We start from the raw sequence: 18612 nt of genomic DNA, 5'->3' as shown, positions 1-18612 counted from the left end.
TAGTCTCATCCATCCTGACAGCCAGTGTACTGTATATCTTCTCCATGGCATCCCATAAAATGCTCAACACAACAGTTAGAGGATAAGCAGCCTCATCTCTAATAACTAATATATGTGCTATATGTAATTTGAACACACCATCATGATTGTAACTGTTACTAAAATAGAGAGATAACCCATAAAAATGAAATATGGATGAACTCAAAGAAACCAAGCAGAGAAGTGACCACGTCATTTAATCAGCGTAAAACGTATTACAGGTAGTGTAACAGTGCCATCATCTGTATGATACAATTATTGCACGTGAAAAGCTTTTAACATTACACCCAGTTATTGTTGTTACATACAGGTTTTTATCAAATGAAGATCAAAGCTGTTCTAAAGCAAAATTATCTAATTAGTGTATTTACTGGTATTTGTAGTTATATATAATATCTGAGATTGGCATAGTTCTCTACAAAACCATTTTTCTTTCATGGTAATGGAACACATTGGACTGTAATTCTGAAATAAAGACGAAGAAAGGGATTTCATTAAAAAAAAAAAAACAAAATAATATAAAATACTCAATTGAAAATTGCAAACTTCTGATTTACTTGAGGAAGTATGATGTACTGCAAACACAGCCCCATCTTATTGTCCGGCATCAAACAGCTTCTTTCTTCCCTCCATACCAGACATGGCCTCCACATTCTTACGCCAGTCAGTCACCTCTTCCCTCTGTAAAATCATGATGCAGGTTGTAATTGCTTTTTTTTCTCCTTGCACTTTATTATGCACTGTGAATATGTGCATCTGCCATCAATTTTACCTTTTCTTCTTCTTTCTTCACTGTTTTCAGGTTGGCCTTGAAGTCAGCCTTCATGAGTTTGGAGGTGTCGGTGTATGCACCCAGCATGTCCTCTGTTGTTTTCTTCACCCTCTTCAGGTTTGGCCGCTTTACACCCTTCAGCTCAATGATCTTCTGATTCAGTGATTGGATCTGTGCAACAAACTCACATCTATCACAGCTACAGACAAACCAATAATCATCCAACTACGACATTGAAATATTTCAGTAAATACATTTTCTTTGTGACCTACTGTACCTCTTTTTCATTCCTGGTTACCTTGACCTCCATGTCATATCTCGCTTCATCTACAACATCAATTTTACGATGTAGTTCTTTACAAAGCTCCTGCAAAGATGAAGAGAGAACCATCAGAAATATATAATAATAGCGATCCAATCAATGTGATTTGTTGAGCCAGTACCTGCAGTTCCTGAACTGACAGACCGGACAACTTCAGTGGGGGGAAACAATCGTTCACGGCTTTTTCTTTCTCATGTTTCTTTGCTTCACTTTCAGCCACCAGCATAGAAGCTGCCTTCTTCAGCAATTTGGACTGTAGGATAGTAAGGCTTTACTGAATGAGGATTTCATATCAAAGCATACTGTTAATAACTGGTAACACTTACCTTCAAGTGCAGTCGGCGTGTTGCTGAATATTTTGGTTTTCTCTGTGACAAAGATATGTAGACTTTAGAAATCAAATGCAGATTGATGAAATGCATGAAACATCTGGCTCAATATCTGTAATTATTTTATCAAATTATGAAATTCTGACTCACCGGCCTTTATCATCACATGTCATGAAAAGTTAAAGAAAAAAAAAAGATTTTTACTGGTTAGATATCACAAAGAGTCAGTGTGAAAAGCTTACAGAGCAGCTCAGTAATAACACAGAAAAAAAAATCTAAATTGAATTTCATACATTTCTCTCATTGTACAGACACAGTTTCATACTCACCCCTCAGACATGTTTGCAGCTTATGTTGCCTTTGGAGCAGAAACAAACATTTTTTAAATAATTTTAAGAGTAACATGTACATTTTAACTATATTATATCACATCCTCACACAAACAGTGTTTTATTTATTCATTTTTATAATATAATTCTGTAACTGTAACTGTATTTATCAAAACCATAACCAATGTGTATTTTCAAAAACCTATATGATGATTATGGTAAATCTAAGTATGTATCTATATATATATTTATTTATTTATTTATTTATTGTCACCAGGGGCTTTCAGATATGTTTCAGTATTCTTCCAGGACCAGACAATCCCTCCTATTGTTATAAAGGACTGACGAGTAGTCCATTGCATGGCTATATTTGGACACATTTCTTCCATACTTTTGGCATGTCCTAGCAGCTGCTATGGCCTTGGTGATGCCAGAGAAAGCCAAGCTGCACAATGATTTGGCAGCCAAGCAGAGAGCAACAGCAAACCTGTGAGGGAGAGATAAACAAACAATCCTGCCTATTTTTTGAAGAGTTATGTTATTACTTACCCACTTTATTTTCTCTTCACATTTGGCGGCTCAAATTAAAATGAGGGTGACATCAAGAATATAATAGCTGACATTTTTTCCCCTCCCCAACCATCATGTTCTCTGACCATGTCTTTTTAGTGTTAGCGTTTCAACAAATTTACTCCCTATTTTTGATTAATTTACCTATGGCATTTGACATCAATACACAGAGTAGCACAGAGGCTACGTACCCCTGACAGAGCACAACAATACATCCAATTTAAATTAAGCATGTCTGACAAGTCAAGGCAAACAAGCAAAGCAGTGGATGATTTTAGGAAGCCCGCAACCTTCCCCTGCATTCAGGAGGTGGCCAGTTTATATGAGCCAGCCATCATCACTTATCATACCAGCTTTTCCGCTACAATGACGAGTCAAGCGTGTTGTTACCAGCCACCAACACTTTGGCATGCGATTTAAGCCTCAGGTTATGTTTCCTGACTTAGAAGATTAGAGAGTGTCAAGAATCTTGAGGTGAGGCAGAAGTCAATGGCAGAGTGACATGTTTGAAAAGTTCTTTCAAGACCTTGTCAAAAGCAGCGACATAGCAGAGATTTCCTCTCATAAATACCAGCCACAGTATCTGTGTCAGGGACATGCTGATTGCAGTCTTCATTGCTCCCTACACAAAAACTGGACAAGAATTGACCAAGACAAACCTATGGCTGAAAAGACAGGTACTCAGATACCTGGGCTGCCGTCACAACAAGAGAAAAGTCTTCTTCATTTTGCAATGTCGGGTGAAAGACACCATTGCAGTCTTTATAATAAATCTAACTTTCTTTTTCTTGGGAAACTAGCTAGCTGATTATTCTGCCAAACTTACCTTGTGTATAGGAGGAAATCAAAGAGGGCAACAACAGTGGTGAGTCCGGAAAAGAAAAAGCACTATGGTTTTTAGTGAAAGATTTACGTACACCAAGTCTCATGTGAATGGCTTGCTAAAATAGGCACCCTGTCCACCTGACAATTACTGCATCACAATGCACAATCCCTTTTTGATTTGCCCTCAACCCATGACCTGTTTACTTCATGTGAGAGCACTGCACAAGGTCACACCTCACACATCCCACAGTCATTTGCTCTGCAGATATCGGGTGCACCGCGAGTTGTTTTAAATTCGTTCCATGACTTGTGCTGGCACAAACTAACATGAACAGCAAGTTGTTTTAAGGTATCTTTCAAAGTTATTGTTGATTTTGTTTTTGTTAAAGTCAAATATTATTAATTTTCAAGTCCTTTGAGATAAAAAGGTAATTTTACTGCTTGTGTCTGAGAACCTACAACCACAGGTCATCATGTGAAGCCATGGTGGATCACTAACATGCTGTGAGCTAAATGCTGTAGCATCAACATGCTAACTTACTCAGATTATAGAACTAAATTAAAGGTCAGATAAAAGTCATATAGTTTGTAGAGTTTGGCCTTTCTTGCCTTTCGAATGCAGATTTTGTCCGCAATAAAATTAAGTACAAGCTTTACCCTTGGTCATTTTAAATTATGCCAGACACCATGTAGAAATCTTTTTTGTTAGCAAATAATACAACAATGTTTCTTTTATTAGCTAGGAATGTTTTGCTTTTAAGCAGCAACGGCTGTCTGCCAGAAAACACTTTGGGTAGTCAGGTGACAAAGTGTAACAAGAATAAAACTCACAGCCAAGATAAGAGAAGCCCACTTCTCAGGTGAAAGTCCCACATGGGATCCATTCTCTCCTCACCTATTGACAAATAGTCATTTTATTTTACATTAAAGCCAACCAAAGGGAAATATGAAGGCTATTAGTCAGAGTCATATATATATATATATATATATATATATATATATAGATAGATAGATAGATAGATAGATCGTAAAATTAATGACTGACTTTAAAGGCTTCTATTAAAGGCAAACAATCCAAACGGGTGACATTGTCACTACTTGAATGCTTGAATACTTAAATGGTTTGTAACATCATCACACACTTTCGTTGTTGTTGTTGCTGTGGTGAAGTAATTAAAGGGCATTAAAGGGCAATTAAAGGGTATTTTGCCAATTTGTTTCTGAAACCCTGCTACAATGCATCCAAAAACATAAACAGTTAATAAATGCCTGAAAATAAGATATATCAAAAGATATCATCATACACAAACAAGCGTTCACAGTGTTTATTTCAGTTAAAAAAATAAATGAATACCTACCTGGATGTGCAACCTGGAGCAAACACATTTTCAAATTTAAATAAATAAAAATAGTTCAACAAGAACACATTATGCCAATTTAACACAAAGCAAACTGATCAGTTGTTGTACTGAGGAGTTCATGATTGTGTTATGGACTGGCAGCGTGTACATTAAATCAGAGATGCTAAGGGACAATAGCACTCTTTTATAAATCAGTCAGTTTTATCCAAAAGACTCATTTGCATGTGCACTGACTTGGCAGGTAGACTTTACTCCTTGAAATTAGCACACAGTGAGAACAATCATCAAGCCATAAATGAGTGCAGGCATCATAAATGAAAGGAAAACAACCAAAACTCATTTTTATATCTGATTGCTGCTCCATGATATTGTCTTGTTATTCATATACATCCAAAAGCTAAATGGGGAGTTTTGCCAAAAGATCTGAACAAAGCACATCGCAAACTGATAACGCTGTATTGAGTTAAATTATATTTTTATATTTTCCTCATGGCGCCTCCCCATTGCTTCTGAATAACAATTGCCACCACTGTCACCACTCAGACTGCAGAGATTAAATACGTCAACAGTCTATTCTCGTCAGATTTTAGTGGCACATGGCTGCTCGTCTGAGTGGATGTGTATGTGTCATGTAACCTGATACACTTGATACATATTGTCTAGCACGGCACACGCTAACACTGAGATAAAGTGACAGGAATTAACACATAGCTTCAGCCACATTTTTGTCCTATAGAATATAACCCTGGTAGCCTAAGAGTGACTCACTCAGGGTTAGGGGTCCAAATCCTGGTTTGTCTGCTGGCTTCACGTATTGATCCTCTGCACTCATATCACCTGTGCTCTGTTCTGTGTATATTTAGGTGATGTTGACTGAAGATAACCGAAGATAAACTGGATGCTTAAAGCAGTCCGTCCTTGCTACAGATGTGTAAGACACTCATTTTGTGACTACAGCATTACAATTGCATGTCTTTTTCTCCACTTTTTTCCTGTCAAATTACTGCTATTTGTTTCTTACATCAAAAAAGCGTTGTTGCCTCAGTTTGAACAGGAAATATACTCCTGTAAAGCGAGTCACTGCTGCCACCTTTTGACTGCTTCATATTTTGATATTTGGTTTGTTGTCAATATCAGTCTGCAATTACATAGTACAACAAATAAAAAGAAACTTTCACACATATTTTTCTAAAATACTGCTCATTTGTATTTTAGAAAAATATGTGAGAAGTCCACTAAGTGGTTTCATTCCGCTTGTTAAATTTAGACTGCTTTTGACAAATGGGTGTGTCCTGTGCATAAAGATGTCAGGCACTGATAAAGAGAAGCGTAATCATGCTGGTTAAAATCTAATTTCAGTGAGTCTCCTCAGCCTTTGTTCAAGCAAACACTTGAACCACTTGTTGTTGTTTTTTTTTTTTTTTCATGCTCTTTGCTTTTTTGTCCTTATTGTTGAGTTACGCCATCTTTACCAGAATGGTCACTGTTCCTTTTTTATATATTTGTTTGAGTGCTGGCCTCTCAGTATCATCTTCTTTGTGGATATTGAACGAGCGTCTGCACTGCAATCAAACGGTGAGGCTAAATACCCATTTTATAAAAACTAATTGAAGTTAATGTGATGTACAGACCAAGCGTAATATAGTCACTGTGTCTGTGCTCTGTCTTGTCTTCTGTTTTTTTCTTTCTTCCAGACTCTGCGCCATTGTGAAATAAGTAAGTCAATTTGTCCCATCATCAGAATGAAGTTCAAACACTTCCTGTTGCATGCAGAAGAGTGCAACCAGTCTGTTGAGATTAGCAAAGTTTTGAGCTAATAATGCAACAGGGCTTTTTTACAGAGTAGTGAGATCTGGAATTTTGAGAGAGTTGGTGTCATTCTTAGTAAGAAATCATTCGAACATTTAAATCTCACTTTTATTTCATATTTACATGATTCAGCTGCCCACGTTCATTGGCAACGATGTGAGATGAATATATTTTGCCTTAATCAGAATCTGAAAAAAAAAAACAACCCAAAAACCTCCAATTAGTACAAAGTAGTATTAAATGGGAACATTTAAGTACTCAAAAACTCTGCCTAGATGCAGTAAATGTATTGTATTGGGGTTTGTGTTCTATTTTCTACTGCTATGCACGTCAGAGAAATGTATTTTTATAACAATACGTAGACCGTTCCTTTAAACCCAGGTGACTGTCCAGGCACAGACATGCTTGTACAACGGGCTCCCACCGGCCCAGAAGGTTGCTCTGAGGATTTTGGAGTCACGATGGTCAAAAATGGAGCAGTCCCTATTATGAAGTTGACATGGATACTAAAGTCAGATGGTAGGTAATAAAAAAATTATCTGTTGCCAAATATGTACTATATTGTATTTAGTAAATATACCAGATATACATATATATATTTTATTTAGTAATTCTAATTTCATAGTAAATCTATCTTATAAATCTATCTATGAAATGCTGCTATTAAGCATGTTTAGCTTTCATCAAATGCGATAAGACTAAAAAAATGGATGGATGATGAATGGAAGAGAAATAAAGTATATAATATCCACTTTTTTATTCACAGCAAGTGTATTACACCTTAAAGGATCGAAGATAAATATTCTGGATGAAAGTACAAATCAAAGTATTTGTCTGCTATTTTCTTACACAATCCATGAGCAGATGAATCCAAGTAGTAAGACGAAGGTAAGACAGAAACAGATGTTGGTTTAACTTTTAACATAACAGTGTCAACCAATACACATTATATTGTGATTTATGTATCTAAATTTGTATTTGTGTAAGTGGAACTTTTCCTTGGATGGAGTTGTGGTTGACCCTGGGCAAACATATATGGTCTCTGTTACTAATTTGCCTGAATCTGAGAGCAGAGACAACTTGATCAGAAAGACGATTTCAGTCCCACGTGAGTTTCTACAAAAACGCTTGGTTTGGTCTGATGTCACTTTTGATGTATTATAAGCCAAAACAGCTTTAGCCTTGAACTGCTTGGTCTGTGGGAAATGTTCCATGGTATAACTGTATTGTTTTGTTTTACAGTTATTTGTCCAATTAGTTACTGTCTGAAATCATTACAATCAGGACATGAGTACACATTATTTGGAAATAAGCACAGTTTGTTGACTGAATTTTTTCTTCTTGTCAACCTAATACATAACGATTCTAATCTTTTCCTTGTAATATTGACTCAGGATGTGATGACAAGAGAATCCAAACCGCCACAGTGTGCCTTGAAAATGGTAACTTGTGCATTATTTACATCTCACAGACACAGGCACATCTACAACCATTTAGACTTTGTAGTACCCAGGATGTTTGGGTTTTTGTTTTGTTTTTTTCATTGCAGGAAGCCTGTGGGAACCTCGCATGACTGCTGATTTGTCTGTTGATAAGGAACAAAAAAAGTTGCTCATTGCTGTGAGTTTTGAAGCAGCACAGCATTCAGAAAGATACCAAGTCTCTGTACTTACATACTTAAAGAATGTCTCAAAGGTAAATACACTAAATGGCTCATTGAATTGGGTTGGTAATTGGTGAGACCTGATATGTGCCACCAGTCATGATTTATTGCTGCAGAGTACAAATGTAGAGTCAGTATTCATTTTGTTATTTTATTAAACAGGAAAATCAAACAAAGCTGAATTTGACGTTTGAGCTTGGTTTGCCGCTGTCACAGTGTGAAATATTGTTAACGGTGAGTTCAATTTTAATAAGTTTTAATATGATGACTTCACCTCTCCCAGTTAATGATGTAAACTTACTGATGGAAATGTTAATGCAACCTTGTTGTTTTAAAGATTCAACCATATTTTCTACGATGCAACGACCACTGTTTCCGCCACCAGGAAACAATCAATTACTGCCCATGTAAGTACAATTTCTTTCACTGACTATATACTGCACAGCATAAATCACTGGTTCCCAGTATTTTTGTCTCATGGCATTAAAATAAAGAACTGTTGTGATCTCTTTGCATTGAAGAAGTCTTTGAATTTTGACTCCCAAAATTCACTTATTGTCTGATTTGAATATTATTTGACACCCGAAGATGTAAAATAATCCATTGTTTTACTAAAATTCAAAGAAGAAAAAAAGCAACAAACAAAATTATGAAACTTTGCAGAATTCTTTCCTTTCCTATTAATGATCTTAATCTGTAACCCACTGCAAGGGCCCTGAGCCACAGGATGGGAATCACAGCGCCAATAATATTTTAGCTCATCTTTTGTGTTTGTATTTAACTAATTATGTGTATGTTTGTGTTTTTAGATTATCCACCACGGACTTTAATTATAAAAGTGGTCGTGGGGTTGCTTTTCATTGATGTTTATCTTTTTCTTCTCCTGTGGAGAGCATTTCATAAAGGTGTGTCTTCAAAATAAACTGCTAAACAAAAAGATAGAAAGTATACTGAATAGAAAATTGATCAATAGTTTTGTCTCTCAGATTCTGTAAACACACCCTCATCCTCTGCCAAACACCAACCGGAGGGTTTCCAGCTGCACAAGAGAAAAAGAGTCCTCATCATCTACTCCCTCGACCATCCGTTATACAAAAACATAGTTCTCAAGCTCTGTAGTTTCCTGGCAACCAAATGTGGTACTGAAGTGGTCTTGGATCTGCTTGACTCTGCCAGGGTAGGAGTGTTGGGAGGCATTCAGTGGTTGGACTGGCACAGAGAGCAAATAGAAAGCTCCTCAGATAAGATACTAATCCTGTGCTCGCCAGGAGTACAAGCCAAATGGAGGGCCATGTGCGGTGCCGAACAGGTTTTTCTGAGAGAGGACGTCTACTCACCTGTAGGTGACATGCTCACTCCAGCACTCAGTCTCATAGTCCCACATTTTATGAGATGTGCTTCCTTTGAAAAATACATAGTGGCTTATTTTGATTATGTTTGTTCTGAAGAGGATGTTCCTTCACCTTTCAACATAACAGTGCGCTATAAGCTAATGAAGCAGTTTGAGGAGCTCTTTTTCCGAATTCTGGATACAGAGAAGCACGAACCCGGCAGAGTGAATCACATTGAAGGGCTTTCAGAGGACGAATACCATCAGTGCCCCTCAGGTAGAGCCCTCTGGGAAGCTATAGAGGCCTTCCATGTGTACCAGCAGCTGCATCCACATTGGTTTGAAGATCAGTTATTGGAGAGCTCAGACTTGGAGGTTGAGGCAACCTTAACTGAGATCTATGCTGATCCAACCCCACAAGTCTCATCGCACCTTTTGGACCTGAATTCAGCCGAGTCATTAGCCATGTAAAGACACAATGGAATGATTTCACTATGGACAAAACAGGCCTCTACGTAGCTGTTAGTTAAATTCACTCATCTTATTCTTCAGGACATTCGATTTGATAGGTCTTGAGACGCCTATGAAGAAGCTTGTGCCAGTTGCTCTGTGGAAAAGTCAGTACAGTTCATTAGTCTCGCAGTGTGATGACAGCTTTGTCTTGTTTAGGAAATCTAATGTGGATTATAAAATACATGAAACTTGCCATAAACCAATGAAGACAAGAAGTTAGCTGTTATATGGTATGTTGAAAACCTTCCCAAAACATTAGCACTTCTTTGGAATCTTTAGCAAGAATATTGACATGAATTTACATTTACATTTGTAAGTTGCATATTGAAAATCATCAAGAATCCACCCTAGAGTACTTAAAACCACAGAGAACTGTGGTTAATGCTTTGAAGTTGCGTAAACAGTGTTCAGGTTAAAGTTCAGCTTGGCAATTTTTTTAGCATTTTTGTAGCCCTGGAGAAGGTGAGCACAACTCCCTTTGTGGACAGTATTTGCTTTTTATAATTATCTGACTGAAAGTAATGGGTAATGGACTTTTTGTATCTTAAAGGGTGGATGTTTTGATTAAGTACTTAATATTTCCAGCTTAGATAAATGAGTTCATGTTACTGATTTCTTTACTGTATAATGGTAAAGCTTTCCACATGGTTTCAAATCTAATCTAGGTATTTATTGGTGTATTTGCAATACTTTTGTCATTTATGAGGTAATAGATTTAAAACTAGAGCTGTTAGGTGTATTATATTGACACATAAATACAGACCATTTATTTTAGTTTATTTATTTTTGCTTTTTTCTGAAATAATATACTGACAGTGTAACACATCTCAGCTTTCAGTCTTTAGTGTGAATGCATCAAAGCAGAGGAAAAAGCTGACAATAAAATCCCAGCTCTGGAGTGTGGCTGAGTTTTTTGGAGTGCGCTCAAAAGCAGGGTGGGCGGTAAATCAAATCAATTCAAAGGACTTTGAAAACTTTACCAAAGTGGCAGCCTCCATAGCAGTCCATAGTGCTATTCACAATGTCATCAACCTGTGTGGGGGAGAAGAATGTAGGTATGGCACTGTAGGTAACAATTACGAGAATAGAATATTCTCCTTAAAATGAAGCATTTTCAGATAAACATCTGCTATCTGATTTTATTGCTAGATGCTGTCCGGCCAATTATTATAAACTCAAATGTGACTATTTATATTGTTTGTTTGTTTCTATTGTTATAGATAGAAGATTAATTGGCTAATTTCAATGACATGTTAAAACAAGGGTGTGGTTCAAACAGTGAGTTGGTTCGTGCTGGGAAAAGCCAATTGAGTGTAATTACGACTTAAATGCCAAACTAAGGTTGTCACTGGCAGCACCTAAATGAATACTGAAATCTTCCTCTTCCGCTATAGTAGCTGCACTAACTGATGGAAAACTGAGTAAGGATGATATACTATAACTAGCAGAACATGTTTTTTCTGTTTTCGAGTGTGAATGGCAGAGATGGAGAATGAGTCTTCCGAAAGATCTAAAGCCAGATTTTGGTCTAGGATTGATGAATAAGCTGCAATGAAATATCGCAGCCACCCCTCCTCCTCGACCGACGAGGACAATGAAAGTTAATATGAGTGGGGGGTGTAGATTCGTTTATGCTTTATTCTGCCGAAGTCAGATTTCAGAATTCAGAATACATCCATCATGTGATCAGTGATCAGCTCATTAACTTGCAGCGATATGGATGATGGTGATCTATAATGACTGAAGCGCAGAGAAGAGTGTTAAACTGCAGCTTTGCCTCCCGATCTGGACTCGCGAATGTCACGGTTTTGATTTTCTAGTAAATTCAGTCCAACTCCTGATATGAGAGCTGCTCCCTCCACAATCAGACCAGGTATCCCCCAGAAACTCCCCCCTGTTATCTGTGTAGCCCACTCGGTTTTCTGGACGCCACCGAGACGACCAGCGGTGGAATGACGTCATGCTGCTGCACACGCCCTCGCGGGTCAGTTTGGGCAGGTGTCCAGAGAAAACTACGGTGTCCGACAAATACTTTTGCGAAGTTAAACACAGACTCCACATTAATTTTGATCTCTGACTGACGTAGTCGGGTGTCGTTACTTGCGACGTGAAAAGCCAACTTCCCGTATTTACGATTTTCCTTAGCCAGCAGTTTCTGGAGGAATGAACTGTGGCCCCTGTGACCCGGGATAACCGAGGTCCGTTCCTCGGCGGGTGTGGAGCTGAGTGGGGTGAACCTGTTGGAAACCTGGGCTGGTCGCTGCTGCCTAAGGCTATGGCTCCTCTCTCTGACAGCCATCCAGCCGCACTGACTAGATCCCGACTGCGTGGGAGTTTCTGCGGGGGAAAGAAGCTGTCTGAGCCGCTCTATGGACCGCTGTAGGTCGGCCCGCATCGACTACAGCGGACCGGCTAACTACATTAGCATAAGTTGGACTTGCTAAGGTGGGAGCTGCGCCTCCAACTTATTAATACTCTCCTCCATATCTATAAGCAAACTACTATGGGCTGTTTTCACTAAAAGAGGCTGAGCAGTGACTAAATATGAACACACAGAGAGGGAGAGAGAGAAGCCACCGCTCATTTCTAAAATAGCAGTCAAAGAATCGTAGTAAATAAGGAAGTAGTGAAAAACGGTGCTGAACTTTGGTAACGTGGAGCTAAGACAGTCCTGACGACGGCCTCAGTAAATGAGAACAACCTGAAGTCTGGGATCAAACTTTGGGAGTTTCTTTTATATTATCTGAACTAAAGTAAAGTTGGTTATTGTTTGAGTTTTGCTGCCGGACCAAATCTGTTTTTCTTAAAATCTTGTCTACAAGGGATTTATTCGCCTTGTTTGTATTTTTTAAACCAAATATACGATTCGGGGCATGAATGTGATATTCCCCTTAGAGCAGAAGTGTATTTTATTTTGAGGGTGTCATTTGACTCATTGCAATGTCCTTTTTGTATTATGGGATGGAATTTTAGAATGGGCGTTGGAAAGGACACTTGCAGAGATCACAAACATTTTGTTTAAGACTAAATGCTTAATCAAATGATGAATAACTTTAATTTGAAATTCTCTTGACACTGTTTTGCCCAGCCAGCATGCTCTGTGAACGTTTCATTTCAACAGAGGTCTTATTTATACAAATTACTTCAAATACTTGGAGGAAGAATGCCAGAAAGGGAGGCTGCGATCACAGATGCATACGTGCTTGATTAACTTGAGTAATGAGGACCAGTTCGAACTTATTTTCTTTTAAACAGTAAACTTTCACACTTGCTCTTTTTTCAGTGTTTCTCTCAACTGAGTGAGGATGTTTAAGCGAGCCTGTACACTCATCCTGAGAAGAGGAATTACAACTCTTCAGAGTAAATGGAACAAAAATGGTAAATTTATACTCTTACAGGATAATGCATTTTGTGCCCTGCTCAGAGCATAATGATAATAATGACTATTTTAATTTAACTGTAAATGCACCCTGATCTCCTCCGTAGACAGCCTCTTCAGAGTTCACCCATCTGTATCACAGGCGTTGGCAGAGAACAAACCAGTGGTTGCCCTTGAAAGCACTATTATCACACATGGCATGCCCTATCCATACAACCTGAGGTACCCAGAAGGACTGTCAACTGCCAGAAAATCTGACTATATGATATAGTTTAATCCTTGATAATGAATGTTAATAATTTGCTCATCCAGCACAGCTAAAGATGTGGAGGCTATTGTACGAGCTGAAGGGGCCACTCCAGCCACGGTTGGAGTGATCGAAGGCAAAGTCCATGTTGGCCTGTCATCAGATGATCTTGAACATCTCGCTCGCTGCAAGACGTCCCTGAAAGTGTCCCGCCGGGATCTTCCATTTGTCATCAGCAAAGTGAGACTGCAGTACGACTCAGAAAGCTTCACAGAGTTTATCAGACATTTATGCTTGAGTAGAAGCAGAAACACATGGGGCTAAAAAAAATCTGCCTGTTAAGTAAAACCTCCTCCTGGATTGAAACAATCAAAATAATCGCAGAGTAAAAAGTACAGCATTTCCCTATGAAATTTATGGAGTAGAAATACAATATGAAAATCGAATCTTAATTTCTCGATATTTCTCCAACTAACATACACAAAGGCGACCTGATTGCGGAGTGTCATCCACATTGATTTCCTGGCTTTCTTATTTATTGTGGTGTCGTCCACACAGTTTTGCATGCCTATGTTATTTTCTTAGGGGCTCTCTGGAGGAACAACTGTATCGGCCACTATGATAGCTGCTCATCAAGCTGGCATCCCTGTGTTTGTCACAGGAGGCATTGGAGGGGTTCATAGGGATGGAGAAAAAAGTAAGATGAAGTAAATTGTGTTTGAAAATGGAGTTCTGAAACCTTATAATAGCATTGGTCTTTTAATAAACCATGAAAACATACAGACAGGGGTTGTATTGTTTTGGTTTCCCGTCACACAAACATCTTCTTGAGCAAACAATGCCTTCATCAAATGCACCCGCTATTTTGTATCAATCTCAATTTGATGTCAGACCAAATTAGGCTACTAAAGGGCCAGCCCACCTGTTCACTCTGAGACCTTCATATGGAAAAGGATGGGCTGTTAAAGCTTTATTCAGAGTTAATGGAAAGGCTTACATTTAGTCACTACTGACTAAAAGATTCTTCCTCCAGGTCTGGACATCAGTGCAGACCTGACAGAGCTAGGCCGGACTCCTATTGCTGTGGTTTCTGCTGGGGTCAAATCAATTCTGGACATCGGTCGCACCCTTGAATTCCTAGTGAGAATACTGAATTTTTTTCAGAAAATATGATTTTGTGGTTTCCATTTGAGTCTTAAGACAACCAAATGTATATCAGCAATATGTTTGTGTCCCATTGGGAGATAAGTGACATAAACTAAAGTTGTCATACTGCTAAATGTGTTGTCTGCCGTGTCTCTGTACTCAGGAGACACATGGTGTCTGTGTAGCCACCTATGGAAGTTCAAAGGATTTTCCAGCTTTCTTTTCTCCAAAAAGTGGATTCTCTTCCCCGTGCCAAGTCACCAATCCAGTTGAGGCAGCCAAAATCATTGGTATATCCATACTTGTATCCAATTTCCTTGAGCCTGAACAGATTCAATGGCCACTATTTCTGAATGTTGTCTGGCTCAGAATTAAATAAGTAGCATGTTTCACACAATATTTCACTGTCAGAGTAACCATTGCACTGGTGGTTTGTCTCATTGCTTTTTTGATTGCGTCTGTCTATTATCAATGTCTTTCAGCAAGCACTCTCTCCTTGGGTCTTCAAAGTGGTGTCCTGTTAGCGGTGCCCATCCCAGAGGAGCATGCAGCTGAAGGCCAGCAGATTGAAGAAGCCATACAGGCTGCCGTGATAGAGGCAAGGTACAGAGGGTCTGTGGTTTAATCTACTGCTGTGTTCCTTAAACTGCAGCCACTTCTCTTTCATTTCTTGAGAAAGCAATGGAAAATTTGTCTGGATTTGTGGTGATCGAGAAAGCTGAAAACCTTCTATTGTCTTTTTGATTCACTCACTTCAGTGCGAAAGGTATCACAGGAAGAGATGTGACACCATTCATTCTTCAGAAGGTCAATGAGATAACTGAAGGAAAGTCCCTTCAGGCCAGTATCCTTCAGAAAATCTCAATGGTTGGAAAGTCAGAGCGAACACCTGATCATATCAAATTCTTTGAAAAGAGGCACAGACAAGATTTGTAAAGGGAAAAATAGATTTGTCTCTGAGGCTGACAGACCTTTAACCTATGATAAACTGACCTTAACCAGATTTGTTTCAAGACATTGCTCTCATTCATAACAATGCTCGGGTTGGAAGTCAGATAGCTTGTGCACTGTCACAAGAAATTAATGAGAGAAAGCTGAGGAGCAAAACTAATCGTTCATCAGAGACAGATATTGTGAGTATAAACAAATTATGTAGCCGTTTTCTGTGTAGCCAAATGTTGGTCCAAGACAGTACCTACTATGCTGCTGTTTTACAGGTTGTCATTGGAGGAATAAACGTGGATTTCATTGCCAAAGCAAAAACAAAAACACTCTGTGTAAGTTTAGCTTGCAGTGTGTCCATTGCTCCTCCGACATAGCATTTAAAATCATGTTATGCTTGTTAGAAACCATCTTTTGACATTTGCTATTTCAGTCAGGACAAACAAACCCAGGAAGTGTCTTTCAGTCATTTGGTGGTGTAGGACGAAATATTGCTGGTGAGCGTTTTTTTTTTTTTTTTTTTTATCTGATTATTTCTATGCACACTCCTATCTGTCATTGAAACCTGCTTATCTCACACTCATTTCTTTGGTGTTTTAAGACTCTCTGAGCAGATTAGGCCACAGACCGCTGTTCATCTCAGCTACTGGAGCCGATTCTCACAGTGATACAGTGTTCAACTACTGTAAACATATGGTACGTGAACATCAACAGCTAAGCACAAAAAAATCCCTTTTACTTAAATATGTAGATGTTTAGCTCTTGTCATTTTTCTCATTTTTGAAAGAACACAAGTGGTGTGGTCAGACTGGAAGAGCAATGCACAGCCACATACTGCGCTGTTATCACTGAGAGTGGAGAACTGAGTCTTGGATTAGGAGATATGGACATTCACAATCAAATAACAGAGCAATATGTAAGTTTTACTGACAAAGGCATTTGTTTTAAATCATCCAGCTTCAGTGCCCAATCCTTAAAGTTTTCATCATATCAATCCCACATATTGATACATTCATTCATAGTCTTGTACTGCAGTCAGTAAATTATACTCCCTCAGTTAACTCTGTTTGTAGTAAGTTGTATTGTCAGTGAACATGCACAAAATATTTACAGGTTATGGTCACACTGCAAGTTAAGTAAAATAAATAGCTTTGATTATTTATTTTTGAGCAAAATAATATGTTTTGGTGTCATCTTGGGTTTAAAGAAAGTGGGATGTGTATTTTGTATATTATATATAGACCAAAATTATAGTTCATTTATGACAATAATTAGTTATAACTATATTTCATTTTAGAACCTTTTAACTGTGTTTCACAAATTACTGATGTGTTTTTACTTGTACTACAATTACTTAAATCTGTCTTTGGTTATCCTCCGATAGGTGTCACAGTTTGAGAAGCAGCTTTCATCAGCCACTCTTGTGTGTCTCGATGGAAATATCCCTGCCTCTACCATCGACTATGTTTGTTGTCTTGCCAAAAAGCACAACGTCAGTGGTAAGCACAGGGAAGACTAACTAAATGATAATAAAAGACATGATTTCATTGATTTTGATGCACTGCCATCATTGTGTCTTACAGTTTGGTATGAACCAACAAATCCAGACAAGGCTGGTAAGCCTTTCCTGTCAGATACTTGGAAGTCTCTGTCCTATACATCCCCAAACCTGGACGAGTTGTGCACCATGAACAAAACTCTGGGTTTCCCAACACCTGAAGGTACACAGAGGTCAAACAACAGGCAGTTGAAAGTACAGCTGTCGTATATTTCCTGCCACAGTTTTTGATGTTAGTTTTCTTCTGAAAATGCAAATAGTTTAATAGCAGCTGCGGATGTGGTTTTGTCTTGTGCATGAGCAGTGCTGCCGACCTCTCTTGAGGAGGTGCTGAATGTTACCGTGGCTCTCTCACGCCCCCTCCTGGATTATCTTCACTGTCTGGTGGTGACCCTGGGGCATCATGGTGTGATGGTGTGTGGAGAGTCCAGTGCAGGCTCAGTCAACCTGCAGCCAAGAAAACAGAAAGCTGTAAGGGTGGTCTGGATTTAAGATGGCATTGAAGATAACAATGATTAGTATGATTCCTAATTATTTATTGCACGTGGGTTTGTAGAGAGGACGATTTTGTGCTGTGCACTACCCAGCGCTGATGATGACCACAGGAGAGACAGTGAATGTTTCAGGAGCAGGAGATAGGTGCTAAAAATTTTGCTGACTCACTTCCTCTTTTATCCTTTTTGCTACAGTTTCAACTGATTTACATTTCCCGCGATCTTTATGCACTCTTATACAAAGTCAAACATAAACAATTAAAACAAGCTCATTCATGTTCTATCTCCAGTCTTGCAGGTGCTTTGATGGTGGGGATTGTCCAGCAGAAAGACACAGACAGCTGTGTTCGAATGGGCCTCCTGGCTGCATGGCTGTCCCTGGCATCACCGCACCCCATAACCCCCACACTCACCTTAGATGCAGTGGATCCCAACAAAATCGAGAACTGGCCCAAACCGAGCTACAGATGGATAGATTAGAAATACTTTCTGTTTGGGAAAAGCATTTCTCTCTGTTGCAAGATGGCTTTGGTCCATTTATCATTTTTATTTCACATAATTTTCAGTATTTTATCATTTTCAGCCTTAAAATGTGATATTGGATTCATATGAAATCTGATACATTAATTTTAAAAAATTACACATAAAAAAAAAATTATATGATTGTATGTTCAAAGTGATATCTTGCAAAACTACAGAAAATAAACACTTTTTACTAACAATGTTTGTGATGACAAATCCTTGTAGATAAATGGCATCATCTTGTATATTGTAAATATTATGGAAACCATAATATAAAAAAAAAGTGATGAAGGAAGCATTCTGAATCTTTTTTTTTCATGTTGTAAGACCATTTTTAAGGGTTTAAAAATTTATTTACAAAGAGTTTTGGATATTTTTCTAGTCTGATGAAGGTTGTAATTCTTAAAAAAAAAAACATTGTTTCAATTCAACAGCATTAGCAAAAACTGAAAATGTTACTTT

The 18612-nt window shown here is 38.3% G+C and overlaps 3 protein-coding genes across 3 annotated transcripts; 2 read left to right on the top strand and 1 right to left on the bottom strand.

Annotated features, from left to right (window-relative positions):
* Positions 1-233: 233 nt before the first annotated feature.
* Positions 234-3376, bottom strand: LOC115056919 (troponin I, slow skeletal muscle-like). The gene is made up of 9 exons (XM_029523716.1): positions 3188-3376; positions 1792-1820; positions 1613-1616; positions 1460-1501; positions 1255-1386; positions 1089-1178; positions 812-982; positions 597-720; positions 234-504 (listed from the first exon to the last, which is right to left on the bottom strand). Exons 2-8 carry the CDS (start codon positions 1800-1802, stop codon positions 634-636), a joined length of 537 nt encoding a protein of 178 aa, XP_029379576.1. The 5' UTR covers positions 1803-1820; positions 3188-3376; the 3' UTR covers positions 234-504; positions 597-633.
* A 2589-nt stretch (positions 3377-5965) lies between these two features.
* LOC115056918 (interleukin-17 receptor A) lies at positions 5966-10760 on the top strand. Its single transcript, XM_029523715.1, has 11 exons — positions 5966-6122; positions 6242-6263; positions 6738-6875; positions 7123-7244; positions 7344-7464; positions 7751-7798; positions 7906-8051; positions 8182-8253; positions 8357-8426; positions 8829-8924; positions 9006-10760. Exons 1-11 carry the CDS (start codon positions 5973-5975, stop codon positions 9818-9820), a joined length of 1800 nt encoding a protein of 599 aa, XP_029379575.1. The 5' UTR covers positions 5966-5972; the 3' UTR covers positions 9821-10760.
* A 1086-nt stretch (positions 10761-11846) lies between these two features.
* LOC115056917 (pseudouridine-metabolizing bifunctional protein C1861.05) lies at positions 11847-18379 on the top strand. The gene is made up of 19 exons (XM_029523714.1): positions 11847-12307; positions 13146-13240; positions 13349-13463; positions 13554-13728; positions 14074-14185; positions 14522-14628; positions 14798-14924; positions 15117-15237; positions 15393-15478; positions 15649-15767; positions 15852-15911; positions 16010-16073; positions 16178-16272; positions 16364-16492; positions 16961-17075; positions 17160-17297; positions 17439-17605; positions 17691-17773; positions 17919-18379. The coding sequence occupies exons 2-19, from the start codon at positions 13168-13170 to the stop codon at positions 18106-18108; spliced, it is 2076 nt and encodes a 691-aa protein (XP_029379574.1). The 5' UTR covers positions 11847-12307; positions 13146-13167; the 3' UTR covers positions 18109-18379.
* Positions 18380-18612: the final 233 nt, after the last annotated feature.

Source organism: Echeneis naucrates, chromosome 16, assembly GCF_900963305.1.
Source record: "Echeneis naucrates chromosome 16, fEcheNa1.1, whole genome shotgun sequence".
Taxonomy (NCBI): domain Eukaryota; kingdom Metazoa; phylum Chordata; class Actinopteri; order Carangiformes; family Echeneidae; genus Echeneis; species Echeneis naucrates.
The sequence above is the reverse complement of the archived record's forward strand: the minus strand, read 5'-3'. Positions and strand labels throughout refer to the sequence as shown.